At 27.6% G+C, this 21,350-nt stretch overlaps 1 protein-coding gene across 1 annotated transcript in view; it reads left to right on the plus strand.

Annotated features, from left to right (window-relative positions):
* Positions 1–21,350, plus strand: part of LOC107440615 (uncharacterized) — a 54,690-nt gene that overhangs the window by 29,424 nt on the left and 3,916 nt on the right. Inside the window, exons 8-20 of the mRNA XM_087164397.1 lie at positions 663–825; positions 4,642–4,829; positions 6,244–6,348; positions 7,718–7,792; positions 7,912–7,962; positions 8,066–8,124; positions 8,748–8,894; positions 8,987–9,185; positions 12,164–12,210; positions 12,296–12,337; positions 15,307–15,493; positions 17,678–17,920; positions 19,252–19,376. Of these exons, the coding sequence (XP_087020523.1) occupies positions 663–825; positions 4,642–4,829; positions 6,244–6,348; positions 7,718–7,792; positions 7,912–7,962; positions 8,066–8,124; positions 8,748–8,894; positions 8,987–9,185; positions 12,164–12,210; positions 12,296–12,337; positions 15,307–15,493; positions 17,678–17,920; positions 19,252–19,376 (1,631 nt within the window). The remainder of the gene's footprint in view (positions 1–662; positions 826–4,641; positions 4,830–6,243; positions 6,349–7,717; positions 7,793–7,911; positions 7,963–8,065; positions 8,125–8,747; positions 8,895–8,986; positions 9,186–12,163; positions 12,211–12,295; positions 12,338–15,306; positions 15,494–17,677; positions 17,921–19,251; positions 19,377–21,350) is intronic.

Below are 21,350 nucleotides of genomic sequence, written 5' to 3' on the forward strand. Positions count from 1 at the left end.
ACAGAAAATATAAAATTAATAACTTGGTTATACTTTCACTTGCGAATGCACATTCTTGAATTATTAATGTTATTTCAAAGAAAGGTAACATATTTATGATGTACTTAATTTCTTAGAAGAAATAAAAGAGTATTAAACAATTAAAAAGATGCAAGTATTTGATAATTTTGCCTCTCTTGGAAAGGCAAAATCATACATATTTTTGCTGTCAAACAAGGCAAAAAAAAAAAAAAAAGAAAAAAAAAAGAAGAAAGTTGGAAGGTTAAATGAACAAATTTAAAAAAAAATTTTTTTGGAGTAACAAACTGGCTCATATAAACATGAATAAATATTTCTTAATTAATCCCTAATATTTAATCTAAGCCAATTTCTTATTAAAAACCAATTTGAACAGAGCTGTAAATTAAGTTCTCCAGCAAAGTTTGTCTCCTTAAAATGGTGAAGTTCGATTCCAAGGTAGTTTGTGGTCACTACATTTTAAAAAAAGTAGTTGTAGTTAACTGGATTTGTAACAAAGAAGTTGTAATTAACTACAAAAATAATGTAGTTTTTCTGATTGCTAGTAACTTGTTTTGTGATGATGTTTGAAAGATATAACTGTGTTATTTTTATAGCCTTAACAAAAACAGTATTTAAAATGTTTTTTTCTTTTACGAATAAAGCCTATGCATATTCCTCCTTTTTTCTCAACACCGTTGCCTTTAATAACTGATAGTAAACTTCATCTCTTATGGCCTCAACCACAGAAAATAGTTCAAACAGATGGAGAAGCTTTTAAAATTTTATCAAAGTGTACTGTCAACATCATTCAGAGTTCATCAGATAGTAAGTACATTTACATTTTCTTCTTTAATTACGAAATGTACAGTGATCATTTGCAATACACACTTTAAAAATAAATTTATGTTGAAATAAAATGTTGCCGGAACTTTAATTATTGCCAAGAATTTCCTATAACAATTCTGCTTTGCTTGGGTTTCTGGGAATCAATTCAGTTTCTTAACTTTTTTCCTGAGGCTGTGACAGCAGTTGTCACATTTGTAGTTTAGGTCTTGGGAGGGGTTTGTGACATTTTCAACCTAAGAATGGGGTAAGAAATCTTTTCCACAATTAAAAGAAGAGATAAAGTTACAGCAGGGTGTGTTTTATTGTTTTAGGCACTAATAATAATTCTGAAACGATTAATAAGGCTGTTAAATTAGTAATTGTATTTTTCAGTATTTCCTATTTTCCTAAATATTTTGAAATATTTATTTTATTTTATTATGCTTTCAGGTTTGAAATTCCCCTACTGTTTTTATGCCTCACAATAACCTTAATTGTCTTATTTATTTGTCTTCTTCTCTTTGATTACTTTTCTTACATTTATTTCTTGTCACAATCTGAGTTGTTCTGTAATTCGTTTGTACTGGTTTGTACTCTGTACTGGTTTTAGTGCTAAGGAATTTCTAGTAAAATTTTGTTTAAAAAATTTGTAGCATTCTAAAAATGCGTAATAGTTTCCCATAGTTGTTTTTTTTTTTTACGATCTTTTCTTTGATAATAAAATTGAAATTTGGAAATAAAAGGAATGCATCACCAAAAGGGAAGAAATAAGTTTATTATTGACAAAAATAAATAAATAAATGAATAGAGTATTTTTTAAGTTTAAGTGCCTCTTTACTTGTCAGAAAATTAAACTGTGAAAAAATTAATTTTATGAAGTATTTGTTATTTTTTTATGTTCATAAATTAATAATTAATGTGCTTATAACATTTCTTCTAACTTATATTCAACTGTGGGGAGAGTAGTTACAGACCATGTCAACCTTCATCTATGAAAAGGTACCCCGACATAGAGTCGAGTTAACATGTCTTATATACTAGTGAAATGCAGTTGTAATTTTGTAGTGGTAGATACGCTACAGTACTCCCCCACCAGAATTATATCTGTGATAGAATTCGATGAATGAATACCACTAGTTGAATCATTGCTGTTTTTGTGCGGTTGAGCCGGGAGAGCTGTATTAAGATCACCGTACTTTTTGAGTGCTGAATGTGAGAGGTGTATTAACTTCACGGTCGTAGTCGCTCCTGTGTTGCCTTTAGCAGTCGAGTGTATGCAGGCCGACGTTGTGTGCTCGAGACTGAGTAGCAACAGTGCGAGGATGTGGATAATGTTGCAGTCACAAGTAGCAAGTCAACTATTCAATGTGGACCATCCAACGAAGTAGGCGTTACTGCCGATGTAGGCGTATCCAGATCAAAGTGGGCGTTTTTGCCAAGGTAGGCGTGTTCACATCACGTCCGAAGGTCACCAATGTGGGGAGAGGAGTATTCGACCATGTCAACCGTCATCTATGAAAAGGTACCCCGACATAGAGTCGAGTTAACATGTCTTATATACTAGTGAAATGCAGTTGTAATTTTGTAGTGGTAGATACGCTACACAACCATGTGATACATTTAACCTTTAGTTTAATTCTTTTTGATTTTCTCATAGCCTTATCATGACTAAAAATGGGGGTTTTCCAGAACATTTTGAAGTAAATTACCCTAAAGTAACATTAAGGGGTCCAACCCATGACCAAAGTCTATAATATGGAAAAGTATTCAGAAAATGCATGTTTTTTTTTTTTTTTTTGATTTTGTCACTTAATAAAATTCCTGTTTAGCATATTGAAAGTTAGGCTTCCCAACCATTAAGATTGATTCTTAGTACTTGAAAATCTGGTCATTAGTTTTAAAGTTATTAAGGGGTCGTTCACTTATACAAAATTTTTAAAAGTCACTCAGTTATTTATTCAGAGAATTCACATTTGGTTGAAATATCGTCTGCTCTAATTAATTAGCATGGACTTAGGCCTTCAAACCATTAAGATTGATTCTTAGTACTTGAAAATCTGGTCATTAGTTTAAAAGTTATTAAGGGGTCGTTCACTTATTCAAAATTTTTAAAAGTCACTCAGTTATTTATTCAGAGAATTCACATTTGGTTGAAATATCGTCTGCTCTAATTAATTAGAATGGACTTAGGCCTTCAAACCATTAATATTGATTCTTAGTACCTGAAAATCTGGTCATTTGATCAAAACATATTCAGACTGTTTCATTTTTCTCACTCTCTACATAAATGTCATATTGTTGTGTTGTGGCATTTTTCATATTTGTTTGATTTCAATATTTGCATTTACTAATAATTTTGTTGCTTTCACATACTTCAACAAAATGTTTCCACTTGTTTTTTTCTTTTTTCTTCCTTTCTGATTACCCATTACTCCTGATAGAGCAGTATTAAATTTTTATATTCCAATCTAGGGCTGTTTACATAAGGCTCTATATCAGCCTGTATCGTGGTGTCATCTTTCCCCCTTTGCTACTGTTGTTTATCAATTACCAAGACAAGTGATTTATTTTCTATGAGTTCTCTTTTATTATACAATTATGTAAATCAACTTATGAGTTGCAAGTAAACAATGTAAGAAATCTTAACTAAATCAGAATAATTTTTATGTGGATTATAAAATGGAAATTATAATTTATATTTTTTGTTTAAATGGTGCAGAAATTGACTTGTAAAAAAAAATATGGAAATGCAAATATGTTTTATAGAAATGACCTTTAAACTTAAAATTTCCCAGAAAAAGTGTGGAAAATTTTTTGAGGAAGATTTCCTTATCTGGATTTTTAATTAGAACCCATTTAACCTTCAATTTTTATTTCTTGATTTTCTCATAACTTTATGGTGACGGTCTTCAGTTTCTAATTCTTCGTGTTTTTCTTATAACAGGGTTCCTGCAGTACTTAAAATGCCTTGAAAGTCCTTGAATTTTGTTTTAATCAAGTGTAATCAGGTGTAATTTGATGTACACACAATATAAAAATTGGGCACAGTGAATCATATTTACACAATTTAAAACATCACACGTTGCGATTTATATCTATTTTATAAAAAATAAAATTTGGTTAATCTTAGTTTGTTATCTGTCAAAATATTGTACTACAAGAGATTTTATTATGTTCAAAATACATTACTGATATTCTGACGTAATAAGAATATATTTTGTTTTTAAAATTGAAACAGATATACTAAATATTTTTTTCCAATTATTTTAATATGCTTTATTAAATTTTTAATGAAAAGTTTTACTGGTCTCCGTCTTTAAAGATTGTCAAGTATACTAATGTCAATTAAATTTTTTTTAAAATGTTCAAATTAATATAAATCACAATGTAGCTGTCAAACCACTTCCATTGGTAGCTGTGGGCTACACATATTAAAAAATTTCTACAACTATTAAACAATTTAGAATTGATAAACTTAATATACACTTCAATGTAACAAAATCTATTGGACATGTATTTTAGCATACTAACTATTACTCAGTAGGTCTTTGAAAAGTTTGATTTTATGTCCATTGAAAAGTGCTTGAATTTTTTTTGAAAATTAAGTTAGGACCCTGTATAAAAAAAGGCACATATTCAAAAAAGTTAATAATTACTTAAGGTTAAATTGATAAGTTGAAATTAATTAAATTAACATCAAATTACTAGATTCTTTGTTAAAAAGATTAACTGATTATTGCCAAGCATTTTAAGTTAATATTCTTTTAGAACTAGTGTTTTGTCAAACATATAGCATTAAATTAATTCTATTTCCAGTATCAGCATTATCAGCTATAGATGTGTGGGATGTGCATGCAGAACGCTTTATATCCTTTGGATGTGAGTGCAGTGTTGAAAATATTCTTCAGTGCAATTCTGATTATTCTGCTGACATCATTTGCCATTTAAATTCTCAACTCTTTCCTAGAACTGAGAGCTACAAGTTAATAATTTCTAAAGAACAAGTAAGAATTCCTATTTACTGAAATATTTCATTAGTTTCTTATTAAAATTTTTTTTATTTCATTTCAATTGATCTAGGTTAAATTCATTATTGTAAAAAAACTTTTTTTTCGTTGCCAAAAACTGTAATTAATTGAAGTAAATTCCATTCTTGATTTTTTTTCATTCTTTTTTATTTACAAAAGTAACTAAATAAAAAAACTTTGAGTTAAAGTTCCTGTTTTGAGACAAATGAATTGGTTATTTTTTATTATGTTTAGTTCTAAATTTAAATATAAATGAAAAAGTTTAAAATGGTTGAATTTTTATTAATTTTTTACTTGGTCAATAAATAGGTTTGAGTTTATTTACTCAAATGAAAGTGATTCTTTCCTTTAATTTTTTAGGTTAAAATATATTCCATAGCTCAGAATGTTTCTTTTTTGTGCAAAGGATTTAGTTTATAAATTTTATGCAAAATTTTTTTTCTTCTTTAGTTTGTCTAGTCATAATGTCATTTACATTTGAGGCAGTAAGCTCATTCAGGCTTTTGTTCTATTAACAGTTATATTCAATTCAATCCAATGAAAGTAGTTAATGATCCTGGATTATTAGAAAGTACTATTTTCTGGCAGTGGGTTTTGTCTTAAATATTTGGGATGGCTTAATGTTTTATTGTAAGTTTTCATTATTCTTAAGTTTTGTATGATGTTTTGGTTTGTAATTGGAATATTGTTGTGGGAATTGAAACAAGATAAGGGAACAGGGTGAGTTTCACCATAATAGAATCATTTTAGTCTGGCAAAATAAGTTTGAAGCTAATGATCTTAGTCAAGAGGAAAGTTTATTTTGCTCGAGAAAATAGTGAATTTTAATAGATAAAGAAGAAAAAATTAGCTCTAACATAAGTATTTTAATTTACTGGAATGTTCATGTAATTTTGTTAAAGCTTATATTAATACCTATTGGGGGATTTTCTGATGCCTTTATGAATTTTAATGCTGTTTATTCATTAGTTTGTAGAAAGTTTTAAAAGTTGCAAAAAAAAAAATCTAATTTTCCAATTATATTAATGCTTTTTAATTCTTGTGTTTTTTCAGTTTGAAACATCTTCCTAATTTTTAGTACCTTTGTCGTAATTTTGGGACAAACCAAGTATTTTTTTTTCGTTTATGCACAAACTTGTTAATTTTATTTGAGATATTTTATAAACAATATGTTAAAGCTTTTTTTTATTGTGTGGGAGTTATTATTAATTAAATGTTTTATTTCAATATTACTAAGGGAAGTGTTATTAAAAATATGTCTGTCCTAACTGGTTGCTAAAAATAGACATTATTGTCGATATAACTAAAAAAAAGAGTGACAGGAAGTAAACAAAAGTTTTATTAGAATTAACCAATAGAAATTTATATTTAATTATTCATTCATTTTTAGATAAGAATTTTATCATCTGATGCATATGGTCTTCATTATGCTCTTTGTACTCTTGAACAACTTTTAAATCTATATCGTGAAGATGGGACTTTGCCCTCAATATTTGTAAGTACTTTTTTATTATTCTTGATGTTGCTACATTTCTTACTATTACTACTCTATCTATTAAGGCTATAACTTTTTTTTTGAAAGAATTTATTTTTGGTTAATATTTACCAATAAAAAGTTTCTTTCCTTCTTTTAGGACTACTTAAAGAAAAAAAATTAAAAAAATATTTTTTTCCTCCTGTAATTCAGCTTAGCATATTTTACTTTATAATTAAGTGTGGTGAGGAAAATCTAAATATTTTGATCCCTTTTACTGATTGTTTTACGGCTATGCCTGATTGCTTTACAGCAACGTTTTACTGAACCAGTATGTCCAGTCACATAATTGAGCGCAAAAGTAATAAGACCAGTAATATCTAACCGAAGATTAGATTGAAAGATGAAAAATGGAGTTCAATTTGGTCCTATTTTATTGTATTTTATAACTGTCATTGAAAAGCCGACCCAATTTTTTGGGTTTACCACTACTAATGTTCAACTCTGTAGCCTTGTAATTTTGAACCCAATCCAGAAGATAAGGGAACTCCTGGTTTAAGTATTGGGAGAAATGTTGCCTTTGTGGAGGACTTTTTTGATGGAACTAATCTGCATTTGAGTTACATGGAGAGGAAAACTACGAAAACCTGCAATGGTAAGGCAAGGCAAGGAGACTCAAACTAATGATCTGTCTACCACTGAGGCTGTTTTTACGTCACCATTGTGGTCATTGCAAACCAAGCCAGAATTTGTATTGGCTCGGTTAACCGTAAAGCGTTAGTATCGACCAGTTAGATTCAAACCTGGTTCACATTATTGGAAGGCGAACGCTCTGTCCCCTGAACCATCTCGGCTTCAATTTGGTCGTAGTCTGGAAAGGAAATAGGTGTTTCTCAAATAGTATCTTAGAAAGCAGGAACACTTATAGTTCATTTTCTAAGAAAGGACACTACGCTGAATCAGTTAAGTCTGATATTAGTAGGAATCGTTGTACTTAGGATCTTATTCAAGTGTTTATTTATTATAGTATGTATTAATTAAAATCAAAGTATTAATTGAAATTTTAAACTGACCAAAATATTAAATATTATTAGTAGATAATTTCTGGTATGTTATGTTTTCAGTCTAGCTAAGGCAGTTTATTTCTTGAACTCTGATAGTTAACTGTTGTTATTATGACTGTGTACCTGTAAAATTAAGCAGGAAAAGAAGTTTAGAACTTAAAAATTATTAAAAAAATGTTTGCTAATTCTTAAATTTCAACTTTAGACATACTTCATAAATCTGATGTTTTAGTTATTTGACAAATGATTTTAAATTATGTTATTTATTTTTATCAAGATATTTTTTTCAAGTATTAATTTATATCACATTTGTAACACTGTTTTAGATCCATGATTGGCCACAACTTCAGCATAGGGCAGTTCTTTTAGACTTTTCTCAAGGTTCTAGAAAACCTACTTTAGTAAGTAATGTTTTTTCTTAATTAATTTTTTTATCTAATCTTTTTTATTTATTTATTCTTATGATTAATTAAACAATCCTTATTCTTATTTTTTGAATAATTTTTTTTTGTCTTTTAAGGAAACTTTGAAAGATTATGTTAGAACAATGTCATCTTTAAAAATCAAACAAGTGAGTACCTGTATGCATTTTTCATACGTTTTGATTTATTATTATTATTATTGAATTTTTTATTAAAAATTTTGTTACCTGTCTGATTAACATTTTATTTCAGATGCACTGTTATTTCAGGTATGAACAAAGTCTTGGTCATAACCTTCCAATGTCTAACAGGTAAAAATATCTCTTTTCTTGAGATTACATATTTTTAATTTTTTAGGTTAAATGTTACTCAATTTTTAATTATTTTATTATCATAGAGCAATTTAGTTTAGGCCATGCATATTTAATATTTTACATATATTGATAATTGAGAACAACTTTTAATGCTGGGGATAGATTTGAGTTGTTCAAATGAAGTGATCATTGCGTTTGTTTTATAATACTTTAGTTTTTGTGTTGAAAGCAATGATGAAAATGTTAACCTAACTTTTGGGGAAGTTAATATTTTTAGCAAGATGTCTGATTTCACCTGGATTTTATTATCCAGGTGATCATAGGGAAATTTAGTTTAAGTCATGCATATTTATTTTACACATTATTCCAGGTAGTTATTCCAGGTGGGATGTCTATCCACCTGGAATAACTAAAAACCTGAAAAAGTCAGGGAAATTTATATTTCTCTTGGTAAAATCTAAAAAATATTATAAAATAATTATAAATTAAATCACTTCCCAATTACATATTTTCTTTTTTTGCGCTTTAAAATAAAACTTGTGTTAACATGCCACCCTTTTTTTTTTCCATCAAATGTCAAAATTTATGAAACTAAATTTTTGTTTTCAATTTTTTTTTAGAGAATTTATTCAGCTATCCAAGTTCTGCACAAAACATTTTGTAAATCTTGTCCCAGTAATAGATGTTGGTACTTCAGAAAAGCACATAAATGTAAAAGACTCCATCACTGAGCCAGCTCACCAACTAATGTCATTATTTTCTTCAAAGTGAGATATATATGCTGAGATATATGTGCTAATTTTTTAAAAATATATCTGAGATTCTCTTCATATTGAACTTTCTTAAATTTTTATTTCAGGTCAATTCATATAGGGCCAAATTTTTCAAAAATTATTTTGCATGAAATTCTGATGTCAAAAAACTCAAAAGTGATATGGGATATGTTGTTACTGCCAACATCTACTGTTGTGTTTCTGTGTTACAATGCAGCTCAAAATAATAATGAACTGCTAAAGTTACTGCCTTTAAATTGCATTCTTGTTGATTATGGTATTCAAGTAAGTTTCTGTTAAAAAAATAAGAATTTATAATGTTATTTTATTCTGTTTTTTATTAACAACAAAATAATACAGATTTGTAACAATTACTTCATTTAAATTGAATTACAACTTTCTTAATTTTAATTATTGTTGATATTACTTGCTTTTGTTAAATTACAAAAAGGGTGAATTTTATTTGATTATATTTTATTGATGGGGATTTTATTTTATACTTTTTAAAAATATTTTTTCTCTTTTTTTTATAAATTGCTTCTTGAATATTAAGAATTATTTATTCTGATAATTTTTTGTTTCATCAGATTTAATTTATAGCACCGATTGATCACTCCATCTAGAATTTTTTATGTTGTTTACATTTCGCATTTTATAGCCAATTCTGTCTTTTGTTTTGTTAAGCTCTACATTCAATCAAATCCATTAATTTCTATAGCTACATGCAAATGCAAATTATATTTTTATCCTGCATGCTAAAAAGCATAATATTTCAACTTTTTCTGTAGCTGTTTAACTTAATAGGTAATTACAATCTTCGCAATAAAATTGACACTTAACTATAAATCAGTTTTCATAATAGTCTCATATTTTAATATGTCTTTATGTGGGAACTTTTTTTTCTCCATTTTGTATCTATGTATGTATTTTTTTAAAACCTTGTTTGTCAAGTGGGTGAAGATAGTTTTATTTGAAAAACTGGATTAAAGTGTAAATAAATCATTTGTTTTTTCCTTACATCATTGTTTTTGGCAATTTTTTTATGTTTAATTTTTCATGTATGTCGCTTGCCTTATTTATATTATATATTTAAATGTTTAGTGATTCATAGAATTGTATAAATTAAGGCTAAAATAAGCTTGAGGTGCTGAGAAACATTGCATGAAGTGTATGCAATGAGTGCGATGAACCTCAGACATATATCTTCAATATTATCTTCTATTGTGTATTTTACATTTTTTATGCACATCTATAATGTTCTTACATTCTTTCTATAATTACAATTATGGTAAAATTACTGTAGCATTTTAAAATTAATGTTTTAGAAAAAAAAATGCATATTTTTTTATTTGAACTTTTAAATCTGAGACATGATTTCAAATATTATTCTCAAATATAATATTATGTATTTTACATTTTTTTTCAAACTATCAATAATATCCTTAATCTCTCGCCCCCCCCATAATTACAGAAGTATGATTAATTTACTTTAGTGTTTTAGAATGAATATTTTTGAAGAAAATTTAGAATTTTTTGTTTAAAAGTTCCAGTTTTTTTTAATTTGTTGAAATGTTTTAAAATTGAAACTTTTTATAACATGTCTGTTCTTAATCAGTACAAGCATAAACTTGTTTTAAAATGAATGCATAGTAATCTTTTTGCTTACAATATTTTTAATCCGTTACTTTATATTGTGGAAAAGTTTATACCAACATTGTTCCATTGTAAATGTAGAAAGTATTTTCTACAAGAAGTATTATTTTATTAAGATTTTATCATAAATGTTATGGGTATTTAACGAACCTACTTAATACTGTACTCCTTTTTCATGTCCAATGTTAAATGCACCAGAACACTCAGTGGTATGGATTCAGAAAGTCCTGAGGCATATATTAATTTAATGTCAGTCCATCTTTAGTATTAATAACAGCCTGCTCGTGTCTGGGGAGAATTTCTGTCAGATTTTGATTAGTGGCCGTAGGAATTGACTTCCATAGGTACATCAGGTGAAGTGAGTGTTTGTAATGGGAATAGGTGATCAAAATGGGTTACAGGTGGCATAGAACAGAACTTTCTACCTATGGCAACACTTCGAATGCTTTCACCATTAGCGTGTGGAGAGTCATAGGAGAAGGAAGTACGTTAGTTTTTGTCGTGATTTCCAAGTAGATTAAAAACTTTTAAGTTAGGAAACTATATGGAACTGAAAGCTACATTTAGCATAGTTCTATAAGAAAGTGTATTGGAATTTTAAAAGAATGTTTTTGACAATTAAATGCAAAAAATATTAAGAAACAGGAAAATATTGTAGTACATTCCTATACAACTGAAAAGTGAAGGAAAGGGTGGGGTCAAGGCATGGAACTGGTCTTCTCCCCAGAGGGCGTATTCGAGCATTGCAATCGCGAATGATTGATTTGGTTGCAACATAATCTGCATCCTAAAAATGTTCTATAAGTTTTTAATCAGGGCTTTGAGAAGGCAAGTCCAGTGTTTGAACACAAAATTTGTCGAAACATGGCTGAATAAGTCTTGAGTTGTGAATGAGGCAGGTAACCTGCTGTAAGAGTAATGGACCTTACCTGAAATATTTCCATTAAGTAAGGAGAGCTGTGTTTTTCTTTAATAATCGTCATTGAACAGCCGACCCAATTTTATGGGTTTACGACTACTAATGTTCAACTCCGTAGCCTTGTAATTTTGAGCCTAATCCAAAAGACTAGGGAACTCCTGGATCAAGTATTGGGAGAAATTTGCCTTTGTGGAGGACTTTTTGATGAAACTAACCCGCATTTGCGTTACATGGAGAGGAAGACCCTTTGAGAACCTTCCACGGTTAGCCTGACGGGGGACTCTAACGCATGATCCGTCTACCACTGAGGATATTTCACGTCAGCACTGTGGTCGGTACAAGTCGTAACTGAATTCGTATGAACTGGTATCGAACCCGGTTCGCCTCATTGGAAGGCGAACGCTCTATCCCCTGAGCCATCGCTGCTCAGGAGAGCTGTAATGCCCAGAATATCCTTATATATCTCTGAGTTCATTTTTCTATTTAAAGAAACTAAGCCATGAAAAACCAGTTATTAGGTGGTATACGCCTATCTAAATGCCAGGCATTTTAGGTTTGGTAGTGTAACAGTATAAATGCAATATAATATTGAAAATAGCTATTATTGCCAAACTGTTTCCTCATGTATTTGGATACATATTTGAAATATATATTCTTATAATATTCAAAAACTTATTTATGTTGTTTTCAGGTTGAACATGATTATGAACATAGTGCTAAACTCGTCACTTGTGCTGGGTAAATACATCGATTTTTCCTTGTACATTAGTTTATTATTTTTGTGTTGTGTATATATTGTATTAACATATTTTTATTTTTGTAGATTTAATGCTTGTATTGCAACAAATACTGCATCTTGGGGAAGGTGAGCTTTTTTGAATTATTTAAACTTAGTAATATCTGTAATTGTATGTTAATTTTTCTTTTTAAATATAATATTAAAATTTTTTCATGGATTTATATGTTTTGATAATGTTTTGGTATAAAAAAAAATCTTTAAGATAAGTCAAAAGTCCCAATCTTTTAACACTCAAATTAGTATCTCTGCATTTTGATAATTTCTATGATTTATTTCTATTTTCACTGTAGTTAACTCTCTGTTTAACAGCTTTGATGCGACAGTGAAATATCATCCTTAAAGTTGAGTGTCTCTTTAAACAAAATTTGTAGAAAAATAACCTATAAAAAAACCTTTGTTTTTTCACTTTAGCAGGCTTAAGGCTCAATTTATTTCCTGATAAATTAACATATTTGAAAAGACTTCTTTTTATTGTGCAAGTTGCATTAATACAAGAATAAAATATAATAGCCAAAAATATAACAAATGACAAAAATAGAAATTAAAAAAATTATCAATCAATTATAGTCTCATTTTAATAATTATTTAGTCTTATTTTAATAATTTTCAAAGCCATCTTCCATATTTGAGAGTGATTAATTTTTTATTTCATTTTCAATGTCACTTTATTCTTCGCCATTTTCATTTATAATGTCTTTGTAAATTTTATTCAGTTCTCCTAAGTCAGTTGTCAAAACATTTTTATCATAATTTTAGAAATCCACTAATTGAGCATCTGCCTCATCTTTCTAATTATCATTACAATCAAACTTATTTCTTCTCATAGAAAATTGCTTCCTTGAGATAAAGAGTTAAAAAAAATTAAATTCCACAAGTTAAAAATTTGTTCTTTAAGTAACCCCATAGCAGGGTTTCCGCTACGGTAGCTTTTTTCGCAAAATGCGAAAAGACCCCTCAAAAATGCTAAAATTCAACAAAGCATTTTCGCATTTTTGCTAAAGGATTTTACTAAATTCCATTTAAAAAAAAGCTTCCGCGAAAAACCATGACGCTAACATCCATGAAAAAAACGTGATCAAACGAGATGAAGCATAGCGATCAACAAAAATGGCTAGAATATATGATATATATATTTGTTAATGATTAATATTTAGGGCCCTGAAAGTGCATTTAACTTTCAAGAAGCATTTGTAAAATGGGCAAACATGAAAGAAAGGAAGATTGTTAATTATAAACCAAAATGTTTTGATAAATAATAAATGTGTTTTTTTTTTGTTATAGGTATTCTTTTTGATATTCTTGTACATTAAGCTATTCTTTGTCAGATAACTTACAGTACTTGTTTGATATAAAGTAATTTTATAAGCCTAATGGCATTTTAGCATTTTGCTAAAACTTTTTTTCAGATTTTATCTTTTTTGCTAATGAATTTTTAGACTCAGCTTAAACCCTGCCCCATAGTCCATAAATATAGATTTTTCTACTATGAGGAAGTGGGTATTGCAACATTTTGTCTTTAAATAGAAACTATTAAGAAAAGTATCATTAAACATTGATTCAACTGTACTATTAAAATTAGTTTGATAATTTTAGAACAATTATGAATCTTTTTATGTAAATTATGTTTTTGATATTTTTTTGACTAAAAATTGGGGGCAACTCTGACCATTCGAAGGTTCAGGATCCTCACTAAGGATTTCAAATTATTATTAGCTAGTAAATTATCCCAAAATCAAAAGTATTCGTCAATTTTCGAAAGTTTTCCCCAAATGCAAATCTTAAAAAAAAATTTATGATTAATTTTTTCTCAATTATTTAACAGGGTTTAATCTGTATTTTATGGTATTTTGCTTCAGGCTTATATTATTTGGACCCAATTCTAATTGGTTATGTGGCACATCTACTGAAAATTATTGTATTCGAATAAAAAATACTGGTTTGTTTAGAAAAATTCATTTTGACACAAGTTTGAGGATCAAGTTAAGTATATAGTTTTCTTTCCAGTGGAAAAAAAGTCATTAGCCAATATGTTCCCCAAAATATAATTTTATTCGCCAAATTTATTATTTTATTGCATTTGGCGAGATGTCTAATGCTTAGCATGGGCCCTGGTTGTTGTGCATCCATAGGTTATTCTTTTTTAGAATCTAATCTAAGCTGTGAACTGTCTGATAACGTCAGCGATACCTATAACTAAAAATTTGTTATTAACAATTTTAATAATTGATATCGATTTCTTTTATTTCTTTCAATATAATGTATTAAAATTTAAACTAATATTTATTATAATGTGTTAATAATGGCTCTGCAAAACTAACTGATGTTAATAACTAATTACTCGGAATAAATTAATTTGTTTTAGTGTTTTTAAATTACAATTCATAGTTCTACCTTTTATTATATTTCGTTCATTTAAAATTTTTCTTTTGGATTTCAATTGAATTGTTTTTAAATTATTTAGGTTTTAAATTATTTAGGTATTGTTCTCAGTGCACTACATTTAAAGAGAACTTTAATTTACTAAGTTTATTTACTAAATTTACTAAGTTTAATATTGACTTGAGCATTGTGATAGAATAATTCATTACTTTTATTTATTTAAGTTAGTTTTTTTTATTCATTTAACATTTTGTAGTTTAATCATTTTTAATAATTCATCGGAAGCCAAATCTCCCATTTTAGGAGCATATACTTTTTATTCAAAAGCATAAAGACTAGTTATTCAATTAGAATTTTTTTTTAAAATATTGAAAATATGTATCTACTATACTATATTAATTGTATAAATATTTTTATTTCCCTCTGAAATCATTTAAATTTTATTATTTTAGAAACTGAACTGTTAGCTAACACTAAAAAATATCCATTTAATTAAGCATTCTTGCCACTTTTTCTTCAAGACCGACTCAATTAGATATATATTCCCTCCCTTGGATTTGAAATAGTTAATTGTTGTTATATATATATATATATATATGTATTTTTTTTTTTGAAATTGTATAAAATATTGACTGTAATATTTTTCTTCTTCTCAGTATTGCAGGATCTCCGGAAACTGCAATATCCACTATTCATAAGGCATCTATTGCAGCATCTGTTCATGGATCATTTGGCATGATTATTTCAGATTTGCAAATATTACAACATCATCCAGCTTTCTGTTTTAGTTGGCCTGGTATACTTTTAGGTCTTGGCTTGGCATGGAATAGTTCTGTGCATGAGGTATGAGGCAATATCAAGTTTTTTTTTACTGAAAATAATTTCTTATTTACTGAATGCAATGTTTATTCTTCATGCATTTATTTTTTGTTGATCTAAGACAGAACATTTATACTTTGTATATTGATGGGAATATTTATGGTAGACGGGTAAATTTACTCTATTAGAACGAATTTCTGACACATAATATCTAAAAGTATTAATTTAATTAAGCAATGTTGGTTTTACATGTAATCCAAGCACATGGAATTTGCTTTTTATGCACATGCTTTTCATATGAGCCATTCAGTACAGAAATCTCTCCTCTACTTGAAATATCTTAAATTTAAATATCAAAGCTCTGGAATGAGCCATAGCTTTTTATATTTAGAATAAATTTTTCAACTTATAAATAAAAATCTAAATGAGAAAAATCTTATGAAGAATTTATATTATTAAACGTATTTTAAAAGATATTTTTGGAAATATTTTGTGTGTTATTGAAATTAACTGAAAATCAAATGTTCTTTGAAAGTTACATTTCGTAAGGTGGCAATATCTTCAAATCTTGTGCTATAAAAAACCTGTTCGACGAACAGAGAAAGAGATCACTGTGGTAGAAAGACGAACGCTGTGCTATGTGACTGTGTTCATTCCAGATTTCAACGAGTTCAAAATAACTATGCTAGTATTTAAATCACTGTAAATGCTGATGCACAACTGTTGTGCTTTTATTTAATGGCAAAGTATACTGCTTATTTTTTTACAATATATGCTGTTTTTGATCTACGAGCTTCGTTATGTCTTAGACTCAGCACAGAAAAAACTGACTTTAGAAACATTTGTTTTAAGAAATTAAAGTGTGCAGTGAAAAGCTCATATGTAATTTATTTATTTCCATTTAAATGTGTTGTTGTATATTTTTATTTTATTTCTTATATATTCTTGTGCTGTTGCACAAGTTAAGCTTTATTCACTGCTGTGACAGATAGCAGCACAATAATTTTACTACCTAATATTTTAAGTGTTTTTGCATTTTCAAGTCAGTGACTTAATTCTTATTCATTCTTATGTTTTATTCTTATTCACCCACATGTTTCATTTAAACTTTTATTTTGTTTTATTCAGGTAAAAATAAATAAATAAAATTGAATCTTTTTAATACTTTTCTGTCAAAAAAAAACAATTAAATTCCATATTTTAATTATTGAATTATATGTTGTTATGTCATAAATTTTACACAACTGTGTTTTGTTTATTTAATTGATTCACATAATTTAAAAATCTGTTGAAAAAAAGTTGGATTTTTTAAAAAAACAAAACATTTTAGGCTAGAATTTAAGTATTAAATTATGATATTCACATCAATCTTGAACCTTGCTTGCAAAGACTAAAGACATAAATCTCTCATATTTTTTTAGAAATTTTTTTTGATGCTTTTATTTTGTAAATATTACTTGTTTTTTATTGTAGAAAAAATTTCTTTGTTTTTTAAAAAAATTGCTAACTTTTCATGCTGTTTGATAAAGTGTTCTGTTTTGGGTTCTTTTATTTTATCAATTAGCTTATAAAATATATACCTATTTGCTTACTTAGTGTTTAATGAGAAAAGCTCATGGCATTTTTTCTTTGTGAGGAGTATTCGTTTTTTATTGCAGAAAGACTTTTTTTATTTCTTGAAATTTTGTTAAATTTGTATAAAATTCAATCAAATGTTCTGATTATCAACTAGCTTACTTTGCAAATTTCATTTTATTTTGTGATTTCTTTGGTGTTATGAGTGGAGACCTACTATTTATGCAAAGTTGCAGAAAATATACAATTATCAAATGTACAATGTTTTAATTTATCAGACAAACTTGTCTTTAAGTTTTTTTTTTCCTTTGCTACTTCACCTTTTTCAGTTTTAGAAATCCTTTTAGTTACTTAAGCCTTGAAAAATTGTATCAAGGTAAAAATTAAGAAGTGTATTTTTTTCTTCTTCTGTTTTTGTTGTTTTCCAGGTCTTAAATTGTTTAAAAAAATTTTCTATTCTTGTCGGGTCATTTAAAAAATCTTTTCACTTAACTTATGAGAAACTAGTAATTAGACTTATTTAGCATTTATTATTTATATTTTTATTTTAAAAACTCTTATTTATGATTTTTGAACTTTAATATTTATTTACAATATGTGAGAAACAAAAAATGACTTATTAATGCTTTTTAGGATTATCTCCATGCAAGATTGTCTGAGTTGTTAAATCTATATGTATATCATGATGCATCTCAAGTGACAGGTTACCTAAATGTTGAGCTTGGTAGATTGGAGGCTTTTATGCATCAATCAATCTTCCAAAGTCCAAAAGATTCAGCTCTGAACTCTTCTTCATGCAAAGGATCAGTTTTGCATCAGCTCTTAGTTGATGCTGATTCAGTTCTACTGGATAATTTCACATTTGAGCTAATTCAGGTAGTGATTTTTTAATTTAATTTAATTTATTTTGCATACTGGATATAAGGTTGAAATTTACCTTCTTAAATGATTTCTGACAATTATAACTGAAAATTTGTTTTTAAATATTTATGTTTTTCGATCAGTTGTTTATTATCAACATGATTATTTATCATCAAATTGATTATTCATTATTAGATTAGTTATTTGCTATTGTTGCATTATTTATATTTTTTAATTCATTAATTGTTTTCTAAGCCAAAAGCTTCATTCTTCAGTTTTTTAAAAATATTTCTTAATGAATATTTGGTTTGTTTTATGGCTTAAAGTAACAGTTACATCAAATGTTACATCTTAAAGAAGTTTTTTAAGTAAAGTTATGACCTTTTTCAATTTCAATTAGAGATTATTATTAGAGATTTATTATTTGGGTGCTATTTTTTTCAGTGCATTTATATTTTATGTGCTACAATGAAAAAAATTACTAATTGTTTTTTTTTTTAATCAAGTACACTTAACAGCACAGTTTATTTCCAATAGTAGCACACACATTTGATGCCAGACATTTAAATTATATTAGAGAGAAATTAATGATAGATGTAAGTTTCTATGACATTGAGAAAATTAAGAACTTAATTAAAATAATGTGCTTAGATTATACTGCTATCTAAATGTCCCTCATCTTTACCATAAATAGCGAATTACTTCTAAGGTGTGCAAATAGTTTTATGCTATTTACTATTCATTAAATTCTACAACTATTTCTCTTAAAATTTTTACTCAGTTTTTGTTTGAGTAATAAGAATTTTATTATAAATAGAATAGGAGAAAATAAATGCAACTCAATTTTTACGACAAAATTTTTAAAACTAGCTTTATAAAAATAATTTTTGTTCTAAAATTTTTTTCTCCCTGTATGAATTTGGGCGGGGGGAAATTTTACTGAAGAGAACACAAGAACACCACTTTGAAATCCTTCGGGCAAGAAAAAAAATTAATAATATAAAACAAATAAAGTTAAAAAATTAAAGAATTTATTTATTTTCAAAATAAGGTTTAACAAACATTTTGAATAAGTTTCATAACTAATTTTTATTGCATTATACATTTAATAATTTTATTTAAATACCTTTTCTGGAGGTAAAGTTTTTAAATAGTTTTTAGAAAAAGTTAATCCCATTTCATTTTTGGAAAGAAATTAAGTCACCCCATTCTTGCTTGAAATGTCATGACTTCATAACCTTTTGCTTTTATGGCCCCATTCGGTTTATATACATTTGATTTATAAGTTTTTTCCCCAAATTTATTGCCATTTATGTGTATTTATATTTTAATTGTATATTTTACAGCAAGTGATTCGCCATATAAAAAAGTTTGAATTAGAGCTTCAAAAAGCCACTCCATCTTGCTTCCAGCATGGAGAGCTAATACTTGAGTTGAGACTGGCCATGGATCTTCTTTTGTTCACCTGCCGGTAATTAATTTATTTTCTTTAAAAATGCATCCTATTTACATTTAATATTCATGTAATAATTTCATTAAAATCATTCTGATTTGTATAGAACCTTATATTTAGTTTTGAATCATTTAAGCATTTTGTATCAACTTTGTAAATTATTTTGCTTAAATACTTACTAATATCATTTAAGAGCTAAATTCTGCTTAATTGATTCATATTTTCCTGAACTGTATTAGACTCCTTGCAAAAATAAAATTAGGTATGTTCTATCATAGTCAGACTTCTTATTGAATTTTAAATAAAAGTTATGGTTCCTTTCTTTCTGAATTTTGTTGACATTAGAATAATACAGATTAATTAAGATCAAAATTATAGCATTATTAATCTATATTTTGATTTTAAAAGAGCATTTATATAGTTAAATTTTAAATTATATTCAAATTTTAAAATTCCAAAATTGATATTTTGGAAACAATTGTAATGTATTTTACCAATTACGTATTTTCTCTAATAATAAAAATTTCATATTGTTTTCCTTTTTACAATATATAGGCTGTCTTTGAGATTTGGAGATATCTCTACAAACTTCAAGGTTTGAGTGTAATTGATTCTGGGATTGCAAACTGGCAATATAATTAAACTATTAAAATTCCAAAATTGAAACTTAGGAAACATTATTCGCAATGTATTTAACCAATTTTTTTATAATAAGAAAAACTTCCTATTGTTTTCCTTTTTACAATATATAGGATGTCTTTGAGATTTGGAGGCATCTCAAAAAACTTCGTTTGAGTGTAATGGGTTCTGGAATTACAAACTGACAAATCAAATTAAACTATTTGAGGCTATCTCTACTATCTTTAAAAAAAAGACACCCAAAGTGTTTAAACTTCAAATAAAAGATCATGGTAGAAAAGAAGTTCATTGTATTATAAAGAATAATAGAAAAAAATCCCCCCCCCTCCTTTTTATAGAAAATAATGCAATAGTTTTTCACTTAAAGAAATAATGCATTTTTTATAATGCTGCAAGTACAGTCGAACCCTGCTATAGTGAACATGGTTTATAGTGAACGAAATGTTCGCTCCTGTGATTTGCTACACGCGTATAATGTTATTTTTTGTGGATATAGTGAACCAAAAAAAGAGAGAAAGTTGGATATAATGAACTTTTTCTGTCTTTGACTGATTTCCTTCATTTTTTTGTAATAATTTTGAAATTTCTACTTCAAACTAAATACATATACAGATTTTTAAAACCATATATAGCATGGAATGTAACAACAAGCATTTTTTCTTGTTGTTTGCTTTTTCTTGCTTGAATTGATTCAGCATTCAAAGAAGTCACAATCTTCCAGTATCTGGACAAATGCTTCGCGTCAAAGCCTATGAATTTGCTAAGCGATTTGGTGAGACTACTTTTATGTGCTCGAATTGGTTTGATTGGTTAAAAAAGCGGAATGACATAAATTCAGGAAGTGTTTCCCTATCTGATTTGAGGATTGCTCATCTGCTGAAGATTACTAATTTATTTTGTACGCAAGTCGAAGAGTAATAAAAATTATAAGTTGATACTACGTTTTATTTTTCAGTCATTTTTGTATTTCATTTTATTGGTTATTTATTTGAATAATGTGTAATTAAAGGGGGGAGTTTGGAACCATTAGTTAAAATTGTTTTCGGTACGGATATAGTGAAGTCCTGGTTATAATACACGTAAATTTCGATCCCTTGAAGGTTCACTATGGCGGGGTTTGACTGTATATTATTTATCTTTAGCAACCTGGTAGGGTGACCTGGGGTAATTCCTGATCAAAAAATACAAACATCTATTTTGTGAAAAAACTATTCAAAATAGAATTTTAATATTTACTGGAAGTTTGAGGCTATATGATATGAGTCCTATGCTTCCTTCTTTTGTTTGAAAATCTAATTAGAATTTAAAAGATTTTAAATTTTTAGTGATCAGGAATTATCTCTTCTCTTGATC

Source organism: Parasteatoda tepidariorum, chromosome 5, assembly GCF_982258835.1.
Source record: "Parasteatoda tepidariorum strain Cologne lab strain chromosome 5, Ptep-v5.0, whole genome shotgun sequence".
NCBI classification, from domain to species: domain Eukaryota; kingdom Metazoa; phylum Arthropoda; class Arachnida; order Araneae; family Theridiidae; genus Parasteatoda; species Parasteatoda tepidariorum.